Source organism: Centruroides sculpturatus, unplaced genomic scaffold (assembly GCF_000671375.1).
Source record: "Centruroides sculpturatus isolate CEXI.00-Female unplaced genomic scaffold, Cexi_2.0 scaffold252, whole genome shotgun sequence".
NCBI lineage: Eukaryota > Metazoa > Arthropoda > Arachnida > Scorpiones > Buthidae > Centruroides > Centruroides sculpturatus.
In genome coordinates, this window is record NW_019384463.1 from 645425 (window position 1) to 672049 (window position 26625).

At 27.9% G+C, this 26625-nt stretch overlaps 1 protein-coding gene across 1 annotated transcript; it reads right to left on the reverse strand.

Moving 5' to 3' along the window:
* LOC111620947 (N-acetylated-alpha-linked acidic dipeptidase 2-like) lies at positions 1 to 26041 on the reverse strand. The gene is made up of 15 exons (XM_023362971.1): positions 25976 to 26041; positions 23793 to 23949; positions 22775 to 22853; positions 21111 to 21200; positions 19799 to 19884; positions 19612 to 19713; positions 16350 to 16432; positions 15410 to 15529; positions 12613 to 12686; positions 11410 to 11494; positions 7861 to 8026; positions 7701 to 7779; positions 5422 to 5514; positions 2413 to 2627; positions 1 to 159 (listed from the first exon to the last, which is right to left on the reverse strand). The coding sequence occupies exons 1-14, from the start codon at positions 26039 to 26041 to the stop codon at positions 2417 to 2419; spliced, it is 1491 nt and encodes a 496-aa protein (XP_023218739.1). The 3' UTR covers positions 1 to 159; positions 2413 to 2416.
* Positions 26042 to 26625: the final 584 nt, after the last annotated feature.

Below are 26625 nucleotides of genomic sequence, written 5' to 3' on the forward strand. Positions count from 1 at the left end.
TAAAAATATTTATTTATTATTGTGTAAAATATGTTTAAGTATATAAAAGTTGTTCTTAAAGTATAAAAATTAATCTTAGATTTTTTTTTTGCGACAAAGTGACGAACATACTTTAAGCAGATCTTCACTTTTGAAATCTTGGTTATAAATTATTTCATTCTGTAATAAATATTAGAATCATATTAAAATAATATATTTCTAACACTTATTTAAAGATCTCTATATAAATTATTATTAAAAGTTATTTTATTTTCTTAGATTGTATGTAAGTAGGTAACTTTCATATGTTTACGTATATTTATTGGATCCCAATTAAAGTAATTTACCTGCACAAGGCTTCAGTTCATTAAGTCTCAACATCATTACAAGAGAGCATAACTCACAATGGAATCAATCAACATGAATTAGCAATAGGAAATGATATCCTAATCCAAAGCAATGTGATATAATTGTGAAAAACTGAATAAGACTAAGCAATAAATAAAAAGACACCTTGTAAATCCGGCAAGAATCGTGTATACTTAGAAGCTTTAGAAAACTACAAAGACTACAGTAGATAGCATTATATCGATTACAGGAATGCTGACACTTTGTCATCTGCATGAAGTATAGGTCACTTCGCTGCCTTACATTAACGTGGCCTAAAATAACCTGGATTTTGATGAAATTATTAATACACTCCTTCCACTAATGCAACTGTGAATAGTGAATCAATATTTTTCTTACAGTTGTTGGTTTAAAAATATATAAGTGATTTAATCATTACAAAGCAGTATTTTTAGACCAAATATATTTTCTAATAATTCACTAGACTGCACACTTCAGAAAAATTAGAAAAAAGCAGGACCACAATGTTGAGCCTGATGCTTTACTCACTGGTCCAGGTCTACTCATTACAATTAATTAATAGAACTTGATATATAATGCACATGGAAAAGTTTAAACAATGATTTCTCATAAACTACTGCTCATTGGGATCAGTTACATTATTGCGCATGCATTGGTGAAAGAGGTGTACTAAAATGTATTAAAATTTCAGCAAAATCCAGGATGTCAAAGCTTGGATGTCGTCATGTCACAATTAGTCTCTAATAGATATACAGTATCATTATTTGCACATGATTTTAATTTGACGGTAGCTGATAAGTACAGTCGACCCCCCCTATAACACGGTAGACACGTTCCGTTCTTTATGAATCCATTTTGTACGAGTCCTTGCAAATCACAGCCCGGCACGTATGCACTTTACGGACTACGGCTGTTTGAAAGGTTTTCTTCCATAAAATTAATCAATTCCTAGACTAATTCGACTCAACATTTCCAAAATACGTATATTTTTTTTGGGAATAATCCATATAAACTATGCTATAAACAAAAAATTGTAGGATTACTTACCGAGTGTGCACCGTTCGACGTCGCCATTGCTTAAGCTTGTTTTCGTCGCGGAGCAGCGCACCAAACGGCGGCCGCGATTTCTGATAAGTTATTTTTCTGCGAAAACTTCGTTGAACTTTGGAGACATCATTAATATAAATAATTTTTATGGCCGTTGAATAAGAAATGTTTCTTTCACAAGAAATGTATAAAATTAGTGCTGTATTAGACTTACAGTACCTAATTTACATACTGTACAGACGATAGTAAACTCAATTTACCCGCCTAAACTCTCCGTAGCGTGGTGCTGGACGGCGGAAAGTAATTCGACTGCCCAATGACGTTTTACCGAATTATAGGAGTTTTTTTTACCATGTTTGTACGGATACCGCCATCATATAGGAATCCGAACTATAGGAACCCGTGTTATAAGGGGGTCGACTGTAAATCAAATTAGCCTCACAATTCCTAGAAATGGATGATTAATAAAATATAAAGATAATTTCATCTTGATTTTATGAAATTTTCATTTTGTAGATCATATAATTGAAGCCTTAGTATACAGCGAGTCCTCAATTAATATCAATGAGGAGATATAAGCACATTTGAAATCGTATACAATTATTATTGTCAAATTTTATTTATAAATGGTAAAACTGATTCTAAAAGCATGAGGTGAGAAATAAATGCTGGAGGTTGCGAACATAATCCAATTGAATAATATTAACTGAATTATATCTTGTTTCTGTCAATTAGCTTGTGATAAAATAGGTTTTGTTACATGTCATTTTATTTAGCGTCACAGTTTCCAAGAACCCATTGCAACATTTCTGTATATGAATTCACCATTAGATACTGCTATAAAAATTAATTATCAATAGTAAAAAGAGCAATTATAGTGTTTTGCGTGTATTCTGTCTTTTAGTGTAAATTTGAATTTGATTTACTATTAATATGCTTAATATCATCTTTAAAATTACAAAAAGCAATTTATTTAATTAATATTTTTTAATTTATATAATTTTAATCATAACTTACCTTGTCACATCTCAACGAAAGACATGTACCACAAACCTCCATGTAATATTTTTGCGAGGCTTTCAATGTGAAATGCAATTGTAGCAATGTGTTTTGTTATATCATCTTGAAAAGACTTTCCAGGTTTAATTTTACTTTCAAAATACAAATTGTCTATTCCAGGAAAACTGATTACGTTACAAATATTGGATATATTTGTCCCAAACAATATATGTCTGGAAAAATATTACATTAAGTATATTAGAAAGCAGGTTTTTAGCAGAAAAGACATAAATATATAAAAATTTAATTTGATAAAGTTAAATATTTTCAAACAAACAAAATTGACTTCCTCATTATTCAATCTAGAACCAGGATATTAACCATATATCTAGTTTTCCAGATGAACAGAATAAACTTAAAATTCAAATTTTTAGTATAATTATTCTAAGACGTTAGAAATTAAGGTGGCCAGATGTCCATCTTTTCAGCACTCTGTCCTCTGTCTGTAGCATCTCAAGCCGAGCATTAATATGTCCTCTTTTTTGGAGTTTATCCCCGAATTATAAATTAAAATAATTTTGTGATATCTCGAGCAAATAACAGAAAGTTTTACGAAGTTTAAAAACATTTAAATTTGAGTTTTTCGAGATAAAACTATAAGAAACATATTGCGGGACAATGGATTTAATGCAAGGTTCCATGTCAGAAACACATTTTGACACCCATCCACAAGAAAAGCGGGTTTGAGAGCCATAAAAATTAGTTATTTAAGCCACTCAGTTACTAGATGTTACATTTATATACTTTATATATTATTTCATAGAATTTCTCTGTTGTAAATTAATTTTTAACAGATTTTTATTGGTATGTCAATGATCATATATATTTGAAATATTTTTATTGATTAGATTTATTAGATTTTAAAATTTTTAGTCATCAATATGTAATGATTCTAATACTTGTTTTTCAAAATTAACTCTGATATATTTAAATAAGTTTTAAAAACTGGAATTTGATGATAATTTTTTACACTGAAAGATGAAAAACATACAGATTTATATTCTAATAACTTCAAGTATTCTATAGCTGTAAACAAATATATTATTGATCTTTTCATCGTCTACTACAAACATGTCATCTTCAGAGAATGACTGTTTGCGGACATAAGGCATTAGCACATCATTGGTTACATTGTCATCGTAATAATTCATTCTTTACTTTTTTTTGAGTTTATAAACTCATCTTCAGAGTCTGTCGTCAGTATTAAACTTTTATTATATCCTTAAAACATCTCTGAAGATAAATGCTCAGTATATTTTGAATCTTCAGATTTATTACAATATTAAATAAAAGGTCTTTGTTTTTATTTTCCTTTTCTGAAATCACTGGAATATCGATATGATTAAATACATTTATGTTTTAAATTATTTTTCAGGAAACATAACTATATAAATCTAAAACGTTGCTAATTATGAGCATAAATGAGCATACCAACTGCCATATACTATCGGGCTATATTTCAGTGATGATAATTTGAATTACTGATTAATTTGTCCTTAGAGGAAGGCGTTAGACACCATCTCATATTAAATTTAATAATTATAATATTTAATTAATTAATTTAAAATAAACTGGAAGAAAAGAAATGGCCCGAAGCGGGACTCGAACCCGCAACTCCCACTTACCATGCGGATGCGTTGCCAGTTATGCAGTTATTATAATTGTTAAATTTAATATGAGATGACGCTTAACACCCCCCTCTAGTGCCAAATGTATTCGTAATTCATAATTAATATTTCCAAATTATAGCCCGATTATTTATGGCAATCGTAGGTGTCTATTTGCTAAGCATTGGGTTTCAGTAGATGTTTATTAGGGTTTCTGAAACGGGATTCCGGGATCCCGGTTGTTTTTTTAACCCGGGAAATATCCCGGGAAATTTTTCTTATCCCGGGAAATCCCGCAAATTTCTTAAAAATTCACTTTTTTTCTTATTTTGTGTTAAGGTTGAGGAGTTTTGCAAATAGAAAGCATAATTAACTCATTCACTNTTCTGAAATTCTAACTCTTTAGGGACCTCTTTAACATTCCTATTCAACAACAGCAATTGCGATGGATCTTTAGGTGATAAATTCCATCTAAGATTAACTATACACATGTAGGACTAGACAAGGCGTTAGACACCATCTCATATTAAATTTAATAATTATAATTTAATTATAAGGTGATTAATGATTTATATTTTTAATATTATACTAGCCACATTCATTAATTTAGATCAGGACTAAGCAGTCTGAATGAACTCTAAAACTAATTGGAGACTGAATCTGAAATATGATTTCGAATGAAGGCCAAATGATAGAATATCAACATAATCAATTCATTTTCTAATTTTTATCAAATCTGAAAATTACAAATCCATAAAACTTTCAATTTTTCTTTAAAAACAATAAAATAACATGGCATAATTCCTTAGATAATGCCACACACATTCAATATTTGCTAAATGCTGAGTAAACATCTGGCTAGTACCAAGTAATGCATATGATTTACTTATGACTAATATGAAGTATTTGCCATTTCCCACTCCTTGTTGGTATATTTTGCCAAATCAATTTGCCAAAGGGACAAATAGACAATTGTTTAACAATCAGCAAATACTGAACATGTGGAGCTGGCTTAATATTAACATAATATTTATTTTAAAATAAGATTTGTCTGAGCCAAAAAATTTTTTATCTTTTAAAGAAATTTTTAAGAAACCTTCAACTTTTTCTTCATAACTTTTCAGCATATTTAAAATTGTTTGGAATTAAATTCTATTTTCAAATTTAAATATAAAATATTCTTAGTAAGAGCCATTCAGTTATTTTTATATGATAATTTAAGCCAATTACTAAACATACAGTCAAGACTTTCTTCAGAAATCAATTAATACATTGTTAACAATTAATACAGATAACTAAAATTGTTTAAATATATATATATATATTAAATTAATTATTTAATAAATAAAACACATCTTACCTATAGTCATTTCTTAGTGGAAAATGATTAAAACCGATCATTGTCCTTTCAGTCTTCATTAATATATCATTAATACTTCTTATTTCATCAGAACTATTAGAAATAAATTATTATCAATTTAAGTTTTATCATATTAATGAAAATATATGTGCAAGAAAAAGTTTTGGAATTATTTTAATATTAAAATAATTTATATACAATATATTTATTAGAATAATTATAAAAAATGTTTCTTTTAATCCTTGAATCTACATCTTTTATATTATATTCTTAAGTTGTGGTCATTTCAGATGATGCTAAAGTCATAGAAATTCCATCTCGGATACATTAACTTAATACAGTTTTTTTATAATTATTTTGATCTGAATAGAACTAGTAATAAATAGTAAATTTATAATCTAAAAAGGAGTAAATTTCTAATTTAAATACAATTGAAATAGAATATTTTACAAGTTTATAATTTAAATTTACAGTAAAATATATAGCTGGATTCTTATTAGACTATAATATTGGCATAACTGATGATGCATCTGGCACAATAGACTGGAGTTGTGGGTTCAAGTCCTACTCCAAGCTGATCTCTTCTTCCAGAATATTCTAAATTAAAATTTATATATTTCTAATGATAAATTTAATATGAGAGATGACAGCTTGACTGCCAATTTCTGGTGTAAATTATTTATTATCTTAACGATGAATTAGCTGTATTATAGTTCAATACAAATCCAGCTGTATCGTTTGATTATTAACATGTATTGGGTTTTATATATAATTCATTTTATCATAATTATATTAATTTGCTTTTTATATATAAACTGTTTAAAGTATTACACACGTATCATTAGTGTGATAAGCCCTTACTATTATCTGCCTCACGGTTATAGATATTTTAATTAATTTAATCATACCTAGGGCTAAAAACAATTTCTGTTTAAAGTATATTTAATTTCTAAATAAATAAATAATGTAACTTTTTCTCTCTCCAGTGTCTTTAACAAATACAGTCCTTTTTTTAAGTTAAACTAAGCTTGCCATCAGGAATTCATCACTCAATTCCTTGATGCCCCTTCCTTCTCACTAACTGGTTGTTATTAAGTATTTCCCTAATCTTCCCAGAATATCTATATAGCCCTTCTGCTCTCATGTAGAAACTTTGATTCTCTTTTGGTGTCCTTTTTTTTATTTTCCTGTCTATTCAAAAGTCCTCTAAATTTCACATGTCTAACCTTAAATTTCATTCTAAATCTGCCTAATTCTCTATCAAAAAAAAAAAATAGAGAACTATATGTAATGTTATTTCTTTATTTTCTGAATATAAGTTTTTAAATATTGACTCTGATTTTTTACCCCACCTCACAATAATCTGTTAATTCTGAATCCCATGATAACACCTTGACTTAATAACTACTATCTACTAAAAACAATACATAATTAGAATTAATGCATATCTTTTTTAGAACTTTTTACCCCTTTCAGGCATCCAACAGGGCTCCATCCTTAGTAGTATCTTGTTAATAGTTTATATTAATGATATTATTAATACATCTACTCTCTTACAATCACTTATGCAGATGACATCAAGATAAATAATAACCCACCCACTTTAAAATACATTCTTGATACTTTGACACACAATCTACAGAAGTTTAACTTAAGAATTATCATCAATAAAACTGTTTCAATATATTTCCTGCTAATTAGAACTAACTATAACTTTGTTTTTAAAATAAATAATGATAATCTGGCTATTGTTGATAACGTCAGTGATCTTGGTATCATCTTCCGACAATAAACTTATCTTCAAGCACCACATAAACAAAACTACCAAGGGATTGACTATGTGTGGAGGAATTCTGTGGAAAAATTTCCAGATCATATCTTCTAAACAAACTCTCCATTCTATATTTTTGCTAACTTTCAGTCAGTCATAGACTATGGCCTCCCACATGGTACTTCCCATACAAGACCAAGCCATCTATTTTAATAGAATTTTAATTTAGAAATTTTTTAACAGTCTTATTCCATTCAATTTTATTCATTTACATACTTTCAAAATTAATACTTGTAGTTCTTCTTGTTTCTATATAACAGCATATACTGTATTATTATCTTAATATTTCTCAAAGGATATTTTCCTATAGATTTTCCAAGTCTACTATATGTATTAAAGACCTACTATTCCTAGATTTTTGTAGGTATAAAAATTTAAATCAAGTTTAAATCAATTACATATGCTCTAAAAAATAAATAACAAATATATATTAATTTAATGTTCTTACTTTTTAGAGTTAACTTTTAAATTTTTCATAAATATTTCTTCTACTTGAACAAATTCTTTAATAGCCAATTCAAGGGAATCTTAAAAAATTAATTAAAGAATGAAACATATTTAAACAATTTATAAATGATTTAAAATAAGTTATTATTTAGCACACTCACTTAATGCTATTCCATTTTCTTTAAAAAAATTTTTATATTGCTTCTTGAGATAATGTGTTGCATTTTTAAAATAAGAAATGTATTCTTCATAAGTAAAAGAAAGGACTGAATCGTCAGATAATGATTGAATTGTTTCTAACAAAATCTGTCCCGATATCACATTATACTACAAAATAATATTTAATAAAAAATGTAATACAATATTTAGAATAACAATTTTGAAAATGTTACAAGATTAAATAATAATATGAAAATAATCAATTAAAATTAACATATTTTAGATAATTCTCCTCTCTCTCTACAGCCTAAAAAAAGAAAATATATTGATTTGGTGCTCCATTCTTCTCTTCATTAGTTACAATTTAGAGTGAGTAAATAATTTGTTTACTATTATTCTCATAGATGTTTAGTCTTAGATGGAGTTTGCATATGCTTAGCATTGAATTCTGAAATTCTAACTCTTTAGGGACCTCTTTAACATTCCTATTCAACAACAGCAATTGCGATGGATCTTTAGGTGATAAATTCCATCTAAGATTAACTATACACATGTAGGACTAGACTTAAGACTAAGCTATAACATAACAGGCCTTTTCCCTCCACCAAATAATGATACGTGTAGAAGTGTGAAGTTCTAAGGTATAGTGTGGTGATACACCATAATTTTGTATATGTCTTTAGTGTTAAGCCTAATATTAAGTTTTCCTAGTCTTTTGTTCTATATCTTTTTCTCGAACTTTCTAATGGTCTTTCCTTCCTGCTGGTGGTAACATGTTTTCGGAGAACTTACACCAAAAAACAATAGTATGTAAAAACCCTGAGGTGAGTCGGGGAGAGAGATAAGCATACTTGAGCTAGCGTTCAGAAGAAGCAGATGGAAAAAGAAAAAGGTTAAGGTGTCGTCGCTGAGTGAGACGTAGAGATCTTGGATCATCTGCAGGGAAACGAATGAAATAGACAGACATTAAAATTGAAAGTTTGCTGAATACTTAGGAATCATCAGATCTGAGATAGAGAAAAAGATGGTGAGAAGTGAATTCGGTGCAAGTCCTCGTTTTGAGAAGAGTGAAGATCAAACAAAGGAAAAACCCGGGTATCCCACCAGCATTCTTTTCTTTTCTTATTGTTCTTACATCTCATTTCATCCTTTCCTTCTCTAATTCTCCTTTAGAATATAAGTTAGTTTAAGATAGTTTAAGTTAGTTATAATATTTCGGGAAGATATCTCAACAGGAAAAAACCATTGTCACGAAAACGTGTCACCCTCCTTTATTCATACAAAGATCTATCAAAGAAAAATCTTATATATATATTGGTGTTGCATAGTTAGGATCCCAAAGAATCTAGTGTATATAGAACTGCATGAACAGTTAATAAAATATTTTATTGTGTACAACCTTGTATTGTATTGTTCATCCACATGTTCACCATAATAGACTCATAGCACAGTTCCTAAACTGCAGCTTGTTTAGCTACTGTGCCAATACCTGTACAAATCTATAACTATGAGCAAACAACCAATATAAGGATAAGTTTTCTACAACACAGATTTTATATTAAAATCACAACATTTTCATAATTAAAGAAAAATAATGAGGCAGTTACAAGTTTAAAGCACTTAAAGCCATTAAATATTCAAAACAGAAACACTTGACAATAGTAAAATTGCTTAATGTTTTTCTCTCTGTAATAATTTTGTCTAATATTTTAAAATACACAATCATTTTATCATTAAAAATCAAGAGGAACTTCTTGATTTTTGTTACATGAATTCAATAACAGAAGGAAATAAAATCATAAAATTGTTTTTGAATTTCTTAATTTTTAATTGAAAATTAAAAGGCATATATGTGTACATTAATATATAATTTTATAAGAAAATAAAATAAATATGATCTCATCCTTCTTTTTTTTTGCTACTTACTTCTTTTAAACAAATAAGAACTAAAAACATATATTCTTTTGACTATGGTTATAAATTTCATTTATTTAATTTCCTAATTCTATAAAAATATAAAAAAGATGATATATTGTTTGCTAAGTTTTTTCTATAAAAACTAATTAGCCAAAACAACGGTTTGTCAAACATCTCTATTTCATAAATTGCCATTTAATGTTTTTGGGATCATTTAACTCTCTTCAGTATGGTTTTTCCATTAAATGTCTAATTAGATTAATTAGCTCTTATATGAAACTTGGTAAATGAACTCTTACAATACTGTTACGGGATTAACTAGTATTAAAGCCAAATGATTTTTGGATTATATCAGGCTATATTAATTGCCTGATATAATTTGGCAATTGTTCGGTTTTAATCAAAAATCAGGCCTTTAGATGTTTAGGCCTTTGATTTATTGCATTAAAACTGTTTATGTAAAATCAAATCTAAGCATTGTTTCAGGGTGTCTTCAATTCAAAAACCTGGTTGTTTTTGAATATAACTCATTGTCAAACAAAATGAATTTGATTGGAAAAACTCACGGTAAACATAATTCCAGATGTTTTTTTACAGTATCTTATTATTTCAAAATAAAAATATTTAAGTAAAAACAATTTATTATTTGCATTTTTAACAGAATCCAATAGGTAATGCTTTCGGGTATAGCTTCTGAGTGTTTTGTTCAATTTCTAATCTGGTTGCAGTGTTAGATTTAACATCACCTGCCATGATATGGTTAGCATTTACAGTTCTAAAGCTACAGTCATTTTGAATGGTTAAATTATTAAAATAGCATGCCAAAATGTAGTTTTCAGATTATTAATGATCTGAAGAGTCTATCTACTAGGAGCCAAGATGAAAGTCTGGCACATCCTTTCTAGGATGTGTTGTAAAATGAATGGTGCTGATAGGAATTGAAATATCCTATCAGCTCCATTGGATTAATTACCACTACTTTTCAAACAAGTTTTTAAAAGTTGTATAACTTTTGCAACAGAGAACTTATACAACTTTTAATTAAGAAAACATGAAACAATGTTTCTGAAACTCGGTTCAGTCTTTAAAAATTAATTTCTTTGTTTGAATATGTTTATTTATTTTGAACTTTTTCCTTCCAAACAACATTCATTCATTGAAGAAGCATTTAATTTTAGTTACACAAAGAAATTAAGAATGTTCATTATTTCTTTAAATGAGTTTAATGTAAAATCAATAAACATTTAAAATGATAGATTAGAAATTTATTTATATATTCAAAAAAAAAATCAGTATATAATATTTAATGTAATTTTAAATAAAAGCATTATTTTATACAAAAAATTATAAATTACAAAAACTGGATAAAATCTCAAATAATAATAAAAAAAAAAATACCTTAGACTTCCAGCAAACATTTAATCTTTTCTGCTTACATTTTCAACCTAATTTATAGAGCTGCTTCAGGTAATAATTTATACTGAAAGTCTAAGATGCATTTTTTATATTTACAAAAAAATCATTAAATAATAATAATAATAATAATTTTTAAAGATATCAAACATAGATTTAAAAATTTTGAGTATAATTTAATTAAATATATTTTTATTATGAAATATAAAATTTGAACTTACCAAATTCCAGTTGAATTTAAAATGAATAGTTGAAATTCCAAATTTAAAATAAAGTGGATCAAAACTATTTCCTTCAATGCAATTTCTACAAAAAAAAAATACAAAAATTACACATAAATTTTAGTAATTATAATAGTAATAATTTTATTAAAATTCAATATATCAAATAATGCACTGCATGAATATTTAATTATTGATATTTTATTATATAAGATAATTATTGCCTTTGCTACCTCAACCATCAGTACATCAATATATTAATATGGAAATCATTCTGAAAATTTTCATGGTTGGTCAGGTAAAACCACTTATGAAATGACATGGCATATCTTGGCAAAGATATGTCAAGTCATTAATAACCTGGCTACAATAGAATAGTATATTCGGACCTGGTCACACCCATAATGAGCAAGGAAAAAAACCCTTCTTACTGTTTTTCAGGACTGAAAGAAAAATAACTGCAACATTGTAAATTTTTCTGTTCTATTATTACATTTACTTATTGTTTGGGCCAAATTTACTTTAGGTAACCAAAATGGCGGCGCTTCGGTTAGGTTTGTTTCGGTTAGATTAGCTACATTTTTAGTAGACGTTTCCCTTTTTTTTTTTTATTTTGTTCAAGAACTATTGTGAATCAATAACTAGTGACGTTTGTCACTCAGCGGCCTGCCAGCAGCTCCCGTCTGGGAGGAGTCCCGTCGGAAGCGCGACCATGTTGGCTACCTAAGGTAAATCTAACCAAATATTTTAAGCATTTGCCCTTGATAAGAAAAACTATTACAATTATACAATTAGTTAAATGCATCAGTTACATCGTGGATACTTTGGTATGACTAATTGCAAGTAAAAGATTAGAAAAACAGTTGACAAAAAGATAATTCATGATGCTGCTCAAGTACAAGCGCACACAAAAGTTTTTAATTTTTTTTTAAATAACACCAACAAAACATTCAAAAATATACCAGCAAATATACTCTAATATAAATATGCTATGACATTGCTTTCGACAAATAATTTTGAATATAAATGCAAAATTATTTTAAAAATAAGTTTGATTAAAATAAAAAATTAAATAGAAATATTAATTTAATTTATGTATAAACCTTAACTGTAGATTTCACGAACATTTAGTCTTTATATAAACTATAATTAGGGCCTAACTTTAAATATTAAAACATTAATTAAATAAAATTTTACACTTACTCTGGTATATCATCATTAATCTTCTTCAGCCATCTTGAATTTTTTTCTTTTGTTATTTTGTTTATTTTGGATATCTTTAAGAATAAAACTAATTTATAAATATATTATCATCATAAATAGAAAAATTTGTCTCATTAGCTGTATTTTTAAATTATAATTTATAAAGAAAACAGATTTTATGACAAAGTGATATAAAAATATGACCATTGACAACATTTCTTTATATAAGTATGCAGCTGTAAAGACACTCCAATATATCTCAGGGAATATTTTTATAGTTATTATTGAAATATAAGCATAAGAGTTTAAAAAGTATGAATTTAATTTGATATTATGTCATGAAAAGTATTCCAAGATAACAGAACTAGTTCAATGGTTTTAAAATACAATTTCTTGGTGTTAATATATAAATGAAACAATTTATATAATATTTACATTATATTTATACAATTCGAACGTTTTTTGATATGTACAAATGGTACCTCATACTTTAAATGATTCTAACTTTGAACATTTCAGATTTCAAATGCTGATTTTACATTTGAAAATACAGTGAAAAATGTACTTGCTGCATAAACATCATCTGTTGTGAATCCAAGTTATCTCTCACGCTTGGATGCACAACATGCTCATATGTTTTCATTGCTTTTTTCTCTTTACTTTTTATATGTTTGATCATATATATAATCCTATCTTTGAAGGTTGTAGTATTGATGATTGAGGTGTAAAAGGAACTTACCACAAAGCAAGAAAGCAGTACACATGTGGAGATCTGATGGCCATGTTTAAGATGCCACAGTTGCCAGTGTGTGACCAATAAATGCAATTTTTATTTTATTATACAGTAGTTATGTATTTTATTTATTGTGTTCATGGTTTAAGTTATTATTCATAGCATTTAATTGTGTTATTTTTACCTTAAATTATGTGTATTTGCTGTTTATGTTTATTGAAAGGTGTATTGTTTAGGGTCTGAGAATAGATTAATTCGCTTTCCATTATTTCCAATGGGTTAAATTGATTTGGACTTTGAACAATTCAGAGTTCAAACAGCTCCTGGAGTGAATTAAATACAGTAGAACCCCTATAACACGGTAGATACATTCCGTGTTGTATGAATCACTTAGATTTTACAAATACATGAGCCGTTCATAGCCCGGCACTTGTGCAGTTTAGGGGGGTATGGCTGTTTGAAAGGTTTTCTTCCATAAAATTAATCAATTCTAGACTAATTTGACTCAACATTTCCAAAACATGTATAAATTTTTGAGAATAATCCATATAAACTATGCTATAAACAAAAAATTATAGCATTACTTACTGAGTGCGCACCGTTCGAAGACGCCATTGCTTAAGCTTGTTTTCGTCACAGAGTGGCTCATCAAACGGCAGACGCGCGTTTCCTGATAAGTTATTCTTTCTGCGAAAAATTTGCTGAACTTTGGAGACTTTCATTAATAGAAATATAACTTTTATGGCTATTGAATAATAAATGTTTTTTGTAGGTCTGTTGCTCGTTTAAACTCAATGGTTTGTGCAATGTCCACTATTGGTCCAGATTCGACCAATCCTGTCGAGACACAAGTTGGCCATGACAATCTGTCTCATTCTTTTACCATGTTATATGAGCCTCTTTTAGTGAGTTATAAGAACACTATCACAATTCTGACGCCGTGTTATACAAATCTGTCTTGTATGAACCCATGTTATAGGGGGGTCTACTGTATGAAGTATGAGGCACTCCTGTATTCAAATGTATCATCTTTGTTTTCAGAGCTATTACTTAGTTAATTAATTTAGATAATTCAAAGTAATGGTGCACACAGAGGGGGCCTAGGGCCCTGGCATCCTGCAAGAAAACTAGAAAACAAACAGGAAAAGGTTTTTGGAAAATTTTCTAGTAATTAAATTAATTTTTTTAGTTATATTCTGTGGTGTCTTCTATTTCTAAACTACTTGCGAATAAGTAGTCACATAAGGCCGGAATTTTATTCAATTTGTATTAAAAAATTTTTTATCTATTCAACTTGGCTCCCCAAAATTAAATCCCGAGTGCACCACTGATCCTGAGTGTCATTTGGCAATATTATTTGCATCAGGTTGTTATACATGTTATTCTTAAAACTATTATATATTTAAGCTGTAGAATAAATAACGTAAAAAAAATGTTGTTCTTACATAAGGTATAAAAAGTAGCTTAAAAGTGCTACTATATAAATCTTTTATATTTTCAATTTTAAAGCTGAAATGGCCATAGATATTCATTTTATCTGTGTTTTTAGTTATCCAAGCTAGCATTGGTCCACATTACCCAGATAATCAAAGTATACATTTTAAATAATGTACAGTAATACCCCGAACTTACGCGATAGGTGGGACCGAGCGATAACAGCGTAAGTCGGGGTATAATTTCACAATTTGTGTAAAATTCAAGTCGGATGTATGTAAGCTAATAAATGTTCTCGTTAATCTTATCTCGTCTTTTGATTCGTTCACGGTTACAAGAAATCACCACATAGAGTCTCTCGAATCTCCGTAAATATAACAAATACAGAAATAAATAACACAAAATAAATTGTAGCTATATGTCGATTCTGCGCGACACGTCCGAACATGTAAGCCGAACAATAGTGTGGGGGGAGTGAGTAATTGAGAGTTGCGTAGCGCTCAAACAAAAGAGGAATCGACGAGATTTGAAAATAGCGTAACTCCGGGTTCGCGTAAGTCGGGGTAGCGTAAGTCGAGGTATTACTGTACTGAAATTCTGAACAGTGTAAATATAAAAAAATTCTCTTACTTTATTTATAATATTTAAAACTTTTTCATACAGTAATGGTGAACTTGTTATTTTGGGAGATTTTAAAGATGACACATCTATATATGAAACTAATTCACCTTCTAACTTCTTATGATTCTCCTGAAATAAAAATAAACAGTTTTGTTTATTAAAATTGAGACACTTGGTGGAAAAATGGCATATATCACATTACGAATTTTTGAAAAAAAAGGAAGATTTGAGGATGAATTCAACAAAAATTTAATATGCAATGTATTATTAATGATTTATACAACCTACGGGGCATGCATCTGAACCATAAAAATTTCTTAGAAGATGGATCAATGATGCACAAATCCAAATTTGTTAATAACTCATTATTTTGTAATTTTGCATTTTGTAATATGCCATTTTTCCGCTAAGCTCCTCAAATATTTATAAATATACTTTTATATTCATTCGTTTATTTCTAAACATACAAAATTTCAACATTGATTTTCACTATATTATGCAATTGTACATTAATAAAAATATCATAAGCACAGTTGAATAAATGATACCATATTATAACATTAATGCTATAGAATATGAACATTTTCAACAAATGTAATCATTTTTATCATTATTAAAATATTTTCCAAACTATATATATAATAATTATATCTAATATTTAGTAGAAAAAAATAATTATAATGATCAAAGTGTTAATAAAGTTTTAAAATATTAAAATTTGACATTAAAAAATATAAAATTTTTATAAATTNGACAATGGATTTAATGCAAGGTTCCATGTCAGAAACACATTTTGACACCCATCCACAAGAAAAGCGGGTTTGAGAGCCATAAAAATTAGTTATTTAAGCCACTCAGTTACTAGATGTTACATTTATATACTTTATATATTATTATATGACATTTAAAAATATAAAATTTTTATTAAAAATTTAATAGCAATGCTTACTATTATCCATTTGTAAAAGCTAAAGGATTCTATATCAGAAAAACCCCATACACAAAATAAGATATTTCTTCTAGGTCTTCTTCCTATAAAATTTAAAATTAAATTACAGATTTTTATTAAACAAAATTATTTAAATATTATGTTCTGTAATAAAGTTAATTTCTTCTCGATAAAATAATTACATTTTAACATTTTAAGATTAAAAAAAGTGTTTTAATTTAGAGACATAGCAAGAGAAGAATAGAAAGGAACATATACTCTTAGCATTAAATGGACAAAGACACTATAACTTCTCCTAATGGGCAGTAAATAATTTAGAAAATTGTTAATGAAAAGTTAAATGTTATTGTTGGGATTAAACATTATTAATTGATGGTTGTATGATTAAGCTAAGCCTCACTTAGACAAAGTGCAGAGTTTTGAGTTCTTTATTAGAAGGCCAATAGATATATAAACAACACTATAACCCATTCAAACACAAGTTACTTGGTCTGTCAGCAATTTTTGTCTGTAGTATCTGTACAACAAAAACAGCAAGATTTTTTCAATCATATGGAATGGTTCTTGACCTTTTGTTAGTCCAAATACCTGATTTAAATAAGAAATATGAACACAAAAGACAACAGACGCAATCGGGACATTCCAATTTTCAACACAAGTGTTGAGTGTTGAAACCAACAATTTGATGTCATCAGCAGCGTTCCAACTTCAAGTATGAAGTGCTTAGTTCCCATAATTCCATTCTCAGCAAGATGGATTTCATTCAATTGTCATACCAATTACCCATAATTCATTGGAAAATAACAGTCACCATATCTGTTGAGTGCTGAGTGTGCTGAGTCAGTGTTGAAAACAGCGCAACTTCAACGTTGAAATAAAAAAAAAAAGACTTAACGAACGTCAAGGTCAGTGTTCAGTCAGTGTTAAGAATTGGAATGTCCTAAATGGCTAGTTATGTAATATCTATGTACTGTATAATAGTCTGTATATACTAAGTAATATTTTCTCTTTTAAATGAATGTATATTAGAAATATACAGACTGTTGACTCAAATGACAATGTATACTTTTACAATTTTCGTGATAACTCAGGATATATTTTTTCTTCTTAATTGAAGTTTTTAGACTATTTACAAAAAATTAAAATTTTTTGAATCTATCTTTTAAATCCCTTATACACCACCACAGAAGTAACAGTTTTAAAAATTGCTTTTGAAGAAAACTTCTAATGAAGAAAACGCTTCTAAAACAGGTAAAAATTGGTAGAAAAAGTCCACAAAGTTAAAAAAAAAAAGAAGAAAAATTAAAAAGAAAAAATATATCCTGAGTTATCACGAAAATTGTAACTGTATGCAAATAATGTGGATTACTCGTAACTACCACTAGAGGGCCAGAAGCAGTTTAAAAGTGGATAAAATAAGATGGTATGAAGAATTCATCATGGTTTTAATGTAAAAAGTGTCAGAACCTAAAAGAAAAGGCTGGCACTTGATCTTTTTTAACTTTGTGGACTTTTTCTACCAATTTTTACCTGTTTTAGAAGCGTTTTCTTCATTGATTAGAAGTTTTCTTCAAAAGCAATTTTTAAAACTGTTACTTCTGTGGTGGTGTATAAGGGATTTAGAAGGTGGTGAAGCCAAGCTTCTCCTTAGAGTCAAGAATCTTAAAACAAAAATTGACCTACTTTGGACATGTGATGCGTAAAGAAGTTTCCCTAGAGAAGACTATTATGCTGGGAAAAGTGGAAAGTAGAAGGAAGAGGGGAAGGCAACGGATAAGATGGATAGAAGAAATAGAAAAAGTCACAGAAATGAAGCTGGAGGAGCTACGAGAAACAACAAGGGAAAGATCAAGATGGAGAAGACTTGTCCATGAAGTCACCAGGAGTCGACGACGACTCGATGGAACTTAACAACAACAATAAGGGATTTAAAAGATAGAGTCGAAAAATTTTAATTTTTTGTAAATAGTCTAAAAACTTCAATTAAGAAGAATGTATACTTTGCCAAGAGAAGTGATATGTAGACCCGATTCCTTTGGGAAAAGGCTCAAACGTAAAAAGCCTGAAATAATGAACCAGTTTCCAAACTCCCAAGAAGAATGTAATAACAACATGGATGGATAAAAAATGGATAAAAGATAAAAATACTGCTCTTTCATTTGTCATCAGTTAATTAAAACATGCGTAATTAATTATTCCATTTATTTTCTAAAGATGATGACAAGATTAATATAACTTTTTTTAATTAACTAAAATTTTTTATAAGTAGTGTAATAGAATATATTTAACAAAGTTAAAATTGATATTTTTCTGAATAAGTAATGTGAAAAGTTTAAGATGTATGCTAACAAGATTTTTATGAAATAATTTTAAATATGTAATTATGTTCAAAATAACTCTATTTAATTTATTTTTTATTTTCAAACTTAACAAAAATTATTGAAATTGGTTAATGTACAAATAAACTTTAAAGGAAAGAAATATTACAGTCAAATATGCATACTGTAATGTCCCATTCAAGAAATAAATAGAAGAATTTCTTTTTACAACAAGCTTTAATTTACTTTCTCTTAATTCCTTTCCAGAAACCTCCTTTCCTATGAAAGACTTCCCTAAATTTTTCTTTCCAGTTTCTTTCATTATCTTTCCAAAAACTTGGATTATGAGGTGTTTTCTTTCCCATTTGTTTTTAATTTCACCCTTATTATTAAAAGAATCCATATTGTTTTAGTAAAAAATTCTTTTACACAAAGTTGAATGCATTTTATAGAGACCATGTTCAAAATTAACACTATTTAGTAATGTATGTTAACAAATTAGTAAAGAATAATGGAAAATGTGTGTCACTTGTTTTATGGGAGAAAACAACCAACCATGAAACCCACTCAAGAAAATCAAAAAAATTAACAAACAAGTAAGGGACCAAAGTAATCTTAGACATGTTATTTCTATCAAATGCCTCAATTAATGATCTTTTTTTAAACATTTCCTTTTGAAATGTTTAAAAACATTATTGATTACAGTCTAAAATTTTAAAATCACAAATTGGAAAGTATTAAACTCTTATCTCAATAACTTTTTTCCATATATAGTTGTGATTCTAAGAATTTCTTAAGCATATTGTTTTTAATTGTTTAATTAGCTGATGGAAAATTTAAAATATTACGTCATTATACAAACTAATTTCAATAATTTTAATTGATAAGTAATATTTAGTCACACTTTAGAATAAAAATTTACTGATATAATTTTTAAAACTCACCATTCTTTATTGAGTTTCCAAAGATGCGTGCAATTTCTAATAAAGTAGAAATTCCTCTTAATTGTCCAAACTGTTTTGACATTCCTATCATCACTGATCGATCTTAAATAAAAATTAAGAAATATTTTTAATAAACATAATATTTTAATATTTAATACTAATGATTTATTCATTTAATTCTTGTTACCTGTTTCTCTTCCTCCAAAAATTTTTCCAATAATAATATAATCAGTTTGATTTCTGTCATTTTCAATTTTAATTTCCAGTTTTATTCTTTTATTTTAAAAAAAATCTGATTTATTACATGTTAATGGTTTATTCATTATAAGCTAAATTATAATAAAACAATATGTAAAAAAACAATGTAATATATTTAAAGAGCAGCTAAAATATATGATGTTTATGACAAAGTACCTGTACATCTTCCAAATGCTGAAAAAATTTAGTAACTTATATTTATTTTTTAAAAAGTATTTTTACTTCCCTGGCTCCGTTATATATCAATATAACAGAGGGAAAGTATGGCAATCAGTCAAAAAAATGACCCCCCAAGATTTTTGCATTTATGGCCTCGGGACCTTGAAATGTGAAGAAATTTTTTTGGGGATTTTTTTCTGTATGTATGAATGTATGTCTGTAGGTAAATGTGTATAGTGGGCAGGATTTTGTTTGCCCTCTCTGAAGCTTGACAATTCCTGTGTGTTTTTCTTTTTGTTGAAAATTTCTTAAATTTCTCAGGAAGTTTTGTGTATTAAGGAGAACGATGATATTAAATTTCGGTGGTTAAAGGTCGCGGGGTTGGAGAAATAAAGGGGGGTTGTATGTCATATCTCAAGTACGGTTGGACTTATGAATGATGATGTACTCATTATTAGTATTTATAATATTTTATAAAACCCTTCCCTACCCTCAAAATTAAGGTTTTTGCCATTTTATAATAATTAAAAATATAAAACATTTTTAAAATAAAATATCATAACTGATGGCGATACCAAAATTTTAAATGTTGCTGGATTTTTTACTTCTGAAATTAAATTCCCATTTCTTTGATCATGAATATTTAGTTTAATTTATTATTTCATGAACTAATAAGATTTATTTAAATATAATAAATATAAAAATTGTCAAATATGATAAAACAAACTGAGATACTTAACTTTCTCAGCCACTAGTGTGATATTGTATATAAATAAAATTAATTTAATTGTTTTGGCATTCTTAAAAATGAGTGTAAGCTATAAAATATTAGACTCTTCATACTTTAAAAACATTTTTTTCTTAGTTTATAAAAAATTATTGAACTTGTTAAATAATTTTGTTAAATTTTTAAATTTCCTCACAATTTATCTTAATTAATTAATATTCATTGAATATGGAAAAAATTTGGTTAATTTAATTATCTTCTTGATTTATTTAAATGTTAAATTTTCTTTTTAAAATTAATATTTTTCTCACTTTGCTCAATTTATTAAATTTGTTTTATTTATTATTTTACTTACTTGTTCTTATTTTCAAATCCTGGTCCAAGTTTATAAGAAAATGTATCATTAATTATCCAATTATCAGGAAACTTTGGCCCCACCATTTGTCTGAAATAAGTAATTTTATATTTATTACCAAATGCTTTATTTTACAACAGAAATAATTGTAAAGCTGTATGAAAGCTATTGAATTCATATTTTTTATACAGAGCCTTTTTTTCCTTGTAAAATAAATAATAGGTCTTAACAATAAGCATTTAATATTCTACAAACATGTAATAAAGTATATTTGTATTAAATAAATAATAGGTGTTTAAAAAAATATTTTACAGGTAACCCCCGTATAACACGGTAGTTACGTTCCAAAAAATTGCCGTGTTATGCGAATCCGTGTTATACGAAACAAAGAATTAATACGAAAAGGAGGGTTAGGTTCCAAAAATTAAAAAAACATGCTAGTATATTTTCATAATCAAGATAATTATCTTCATTAAAATTTTTTTAAGTGATACATATTAATATAAATTAAACAATGTTTTCTTCATCATCACTAAAAACACTATTAATTAACCAAGAGCATTTTCTTTTTGGTAAGTTATCCTTATCCTCTGAGCATTTTTCTGCATTATTTTCAGATCCATGCTTACCTTTTGCAAAAAGTATGTAATTTTAGATTGCTTGCTTCTAGTTAAAAGGTCTTTATAAATTTCCTTACATGGTGCTAAGCACTTATGAAGAATAAAGCAAGTATGGAATAAGGGAAAAACATTCGGCAACATCAGAAGCAGAAGCGTCGCGATCTGGCAACATTGAAACAAGTTTCGAGAAGGACCATGTGTATCGACAGAAGGCGAGAAGAGAAAATTTACATACTTAAGTACTAATAGTTCACAAAAATAATAATTTTCGTGAACTATTAGTACTTAAGTATGTAAAAGTTTATTACATTTCCTGTTGTACGAGGGTTTTACCCAATTCTCGAACCGTGTCAGAGTGAATCCGTGCTATAAAAGTGCCGTGTTATATGGGGGATGGTACCAATTCTCTAACCGTGTTAGAGTGAATCTGTGCTATAGAAGTGCCGTGTTATACGGGGGTTACCTGTATTTACATAATTATCAATATTTTAAAACAATGTTAACCCCAAAAACTAATTATTAAAATAATGTTTTGATGTTAAAATTTATTTGTTAATGATATTTTTCTATGTTTAAATTAATCTTATACCCTTCAGTAATAGATTTTTTTTTTGTACACACATCTTGACACACACATGAAAATTTATAGTTCTGCTCTTCAAGGAAATCTTATAAGAATCTATGCAATTTGTTTAAATGAAAATTCAGTTTTTCAATTAACAATTAAAAACTGTTGGTTAATTTGTGTATTTTTTGCACACTGATTTTTATATACATATTAGTTTTGTTTTATATAGGCTCAATTAACACAATAACATATATTACGATATAAACTAATATTTATATACTGTTTATACTAGTGTATAAGCTGAATTTCTAATCGTGGAAAAATAATCTCCCAAAGTTTTGGAGAGATTTTTTTCAGGATTAGAAATTCAGCTTATACACTGGTATACTATTATGAATGTACAACTAAATCAAATTATTGTATTGTAATTTATTTATGAGTAAAATATTAAAAATAATACTTATTATATCTTTTACCTTAAAAAATTAGTAGCATCTTCAAATGAAATAAGAAAAACCGGAATCATCTGAAAAGATGTCTTAAGTTGCCCATCTTCTATAGAATAGATAAATAAATTTATATTTAACATGATAAAATTTATATGTATATAACAAACCTGAGTTATTTTCAAAATTGTAAATGCTATACAAATATTTCATTTTAAAATTAACAAAAATGTGAAAATAATGTAAACAACAGTCTTCACACACAAATAATTATAATGCACGTTTAGTTTTTTTAATTACAGTAGAAATTCAATTTAACGGACCTCGATCTAATAAACTTTGGATTTAACAGACAAAATTTCCAGTCTGTATGTCACTTGTGAAAATTAACACCCTGTTATTTTAAAATACTTTTTATGTGTAATTAAATTAACAAGTTATTATTATTTTTTTCAAATCCAAGAGTTCCCACTCTTAACTTTATGCCACAATGGTAGTGTCTCTATATATCGTCATCCAAAGACAAATAGGAAATTTTTGTTGTTATTGAAACCGTGTTGTTATTTATGTATTGTATACTGGCATGATGAAGTGACCGTTTAACCAACACTTGGCAAAGTTTTCCATCTTTATTTAGTTAGAATATCCCTATATTCTAACTAAATAAGGGATATTCTAACTAAATAAAAATGGAAAACTTGCCAAGTGTTGGTTAAACGGTCACTTCATCGTGCCAGTATACAATAAGGAAATTTTTCTCAAAAATCAAAACCAAATGCTCAAGACAAGTATATATATATCAAATTTAATTGTGATTTTCCCAATAGTCCTTTCTGCAGAGTGGTTAAAATACCTGCTCTTTAATTATGCTTATCATTCTTGCACTATTATTGAAAATGATACCAATAATAATAATTTATACTTATTTTTCTTTTTTGCTGAACAGTTAAAAAAGATAAACCTTATTCTTATTTCTATGTTTGAGTTTTGTCACACTTTTTAAGTCATAATTTACAATTTAAGTAACTAATATTAAAATTAACTGTACCTTCATATGATATTTCTTTGATATGAAGTAATTCACTACAACGGCCAGAATGCACTTGATCATCTTTTGTTGCAGAACTATTAATTGATGCATTTAATATTCCTTGATAAGGAAATAAAATTAATCCAGCAGCACCAAACTCTTTAGCAATAAAAAGCTTAAAGTAAAAAAACAAAAAAAAAACAGTAAATTATAAAATGCAACTATAAAAATTACAAAATTAATTAAATAAAAATGAAGAAGTTTGTGTCATTCAATCATTTTCAGATTGTAATAGCTAAAATATTTGTCAGTGATTATACCATATCAAAACTATTAAATTTGATAATGGCAATATTAATAATTCCAAATAAAATTTTCAGTTACATTAAAAATATATACCAAAATTTCAACTTTTCTTTTTATTTTTGACTCTCTTCACACTGGACACTAAATAAATCTTTTTCTATGCCCATAATCAGTTTGATCAGACTTACAATGGAGCAAACAATGGTGAGGAATAAGTTTAACATATTTGGGACAGACCACCCATTAAAAATTCCTGAGTTTTCCCACCCAGATATAATTGTGAGTCCCATATTAGTAGGCTGATGCCTTAACTATTTTAATGGTTGTCATCAATTATAAATTTGTAAAGTAATTCAGAATTGCATTTCGCTTATGGTAAATTCTTCTTAAGCATAAATTCTAAAGGATCTAAAGAATTTAAATGTATGTATTAAAAAGTATACGATGAGACACAATGATGCGTTTTATTATTATACTTTTTAGTTTTTCACATTTTATGCTCTGTGGGCAGTAAAAGGAAAGGTAATGACATGATTTAATGCAAGACCAGTGCTTTTTTGGGGGGGAAAAAAAGAGGTAAAACACTCAACTCATTGTTAAAAATATATTACATGCATCGTACACAAGATTTGGCACACAAGCAGGAGCAGGACTGTCTTAACAATTTTGTTGCCGATTTAGAGAGATTCAACGCAGACCAAATGTCAATTTTCAAAAATTCTCTTAAAACTTTTAATATATATTGAAAAAAAGTGTTGGAACGTCGTTCCATTGCATTCTATGACAAAAAAAGCGCTGTGCAAAACTACAGATGATTTATTGATATTATGCATAAGATTATTGATTTCAGAACTAAAAATCAGTAGGAAATATATATTCATTGAATTACATTTAAATCAAGAGAAACCTCATTACATTCTGTGCATTGTAGTCAGAACTGCAATTTTTACTTGTGTTTTCTAAACATCCATATTATCCAACTACATATTAATATTAACAAAGGTTTATTGAGTTTAGACACTAAAACAGCATTTTCCAAAGTATAAATCTTTCAGGTCCGAAATACTAGACAGGAAAAAAATACTGGTCAAAATAAAACTTAAAATTAGAAATTTATTACTTTTTGCTCTTTGTATTCTAATTAAAATCAATTTGATTTTTTCAAATCTTAATAATAAAGATCTAAATGTTATCTTATTATATAATATTGCACAAAAATCACAAACTTGGTAAGATGCTAGTTAGGATGGAAATTATTATACATGCTCAATATCATTTTGCAGAGGACTTCAAAAAAAAATCTCAGAAAATTATTGGTTTCTAGTCAGAAAAATTTGGGAAAAATTGATCTAAAAAATTCACTTTATCCTTAGGCCATTGTTCTTCAAAAAATCTAGTCCCAATGGATCTATAACATGAATTGTGATGATCCAGAGATGCTGAGAGATGCTCAACACTTGCCCAACTACAACAGTGAGAATGTATTGAGTCAACTATTTTCATGCAAGATGGAATGCCTCCATATATTGGATGCTGCATACAGCATTTCACTGATAAAGTCACTGATTAGTTGTGAATTTTCTACCACTTGGCAACCTTGTGTCCAAGATCTTAATCTGTGTGATTTTTGTTTATGAGGATACTTAAAAAAAGTGTGGTTTATTGAGGAAGCATCACAGAGAACAAATTATCTTGGCATTGAACTCTGCTAATTGTTTTCAGATTTTTACACCTTCAGAATAGGGACCAAATTGAGCAGCACTTGGTCCCTTGCATCACTAAGGTTCCTGTATAGCACAACTATCTTGTACAAATAAAATGTTTGTTGCTTGCAGTACAAAAAGTGCCATAGTGGTGAGTTTTAGTAATAATTTTTTTACAGAAGTATTTTTTACATCCTGAAATATCATCATATCAAATTCAGTTGCATTTGGACCATTCAATATCTCTCTAGATAGCATTGAAAAGGGATACTTTATGATCATCCATTGTACAGTGGAACCCCGGTTAACGATAGTAATCCATTCCACAAGTCCGTTCGTTAACCGAAGCAATTTTTCCCATAGAAATTAATGCAAATACAATTCATCTGTTCTAGCCATCAGTATTTTTGTAATTTTATTTGTAAAATGGGTTTTCTTTGATTCTTTTCAAAAAAACGGTTTGAACTTTTGCATCAACCCAATATAATTTAATATCCACATGTTAAAAGCGAAAACACTATTGTTAAGTCTGACTATAACAGTATCAGGGAGAAGTAAGGAAAAAACTGTACTGTAATTGTCAAAACAAACACAACACGAAAACGAATGATATAACGGATTAGGTGGAATGTCTGTGGGGAAGATGAAACTCTGACAGAAGTGGTCATAAACAGTTGATCTAGGTTAAATTTTTGGAAAAGGGGAACGATTTGACAGATATAAAAACATCGCATACGATCGTTAAAGTTCTAAAATGACAGATAGCAGAAACAATAGGCTAAATTATGAGCGAAAGGTTTATATGTTTATCAACAATCTCCGATCAGAGTCGACGAACAGGT

What these genes read in the sequence shown, in the direction of transcription:
- LOC111620947 (XM_023362971.1), bottom strand. Translation starts at nt 26,041, where the DNA reads ATGCTATCTAGAGAGATATTGAATGGTCCAAATGCAACTGAATTTGAT. An exon ending in ATATGATGATATTTCAGGAT is followed by an intron (nt 23,950 to 25,975) that starts GTAAAAAATACT and finishes TTTTACTTTAAG; the next exon opens with CTTTTTATTGCTAAAGAGTT. An exon ending in AGAAAATGGAATAGCATTAA is followed by an intron (nt 7,780 to 7,860) that starts GTGAGTGTGCTA and finishes TAATTTTTTAAG; the next exon opens with ATTCCCTTGAATTGGCTATT.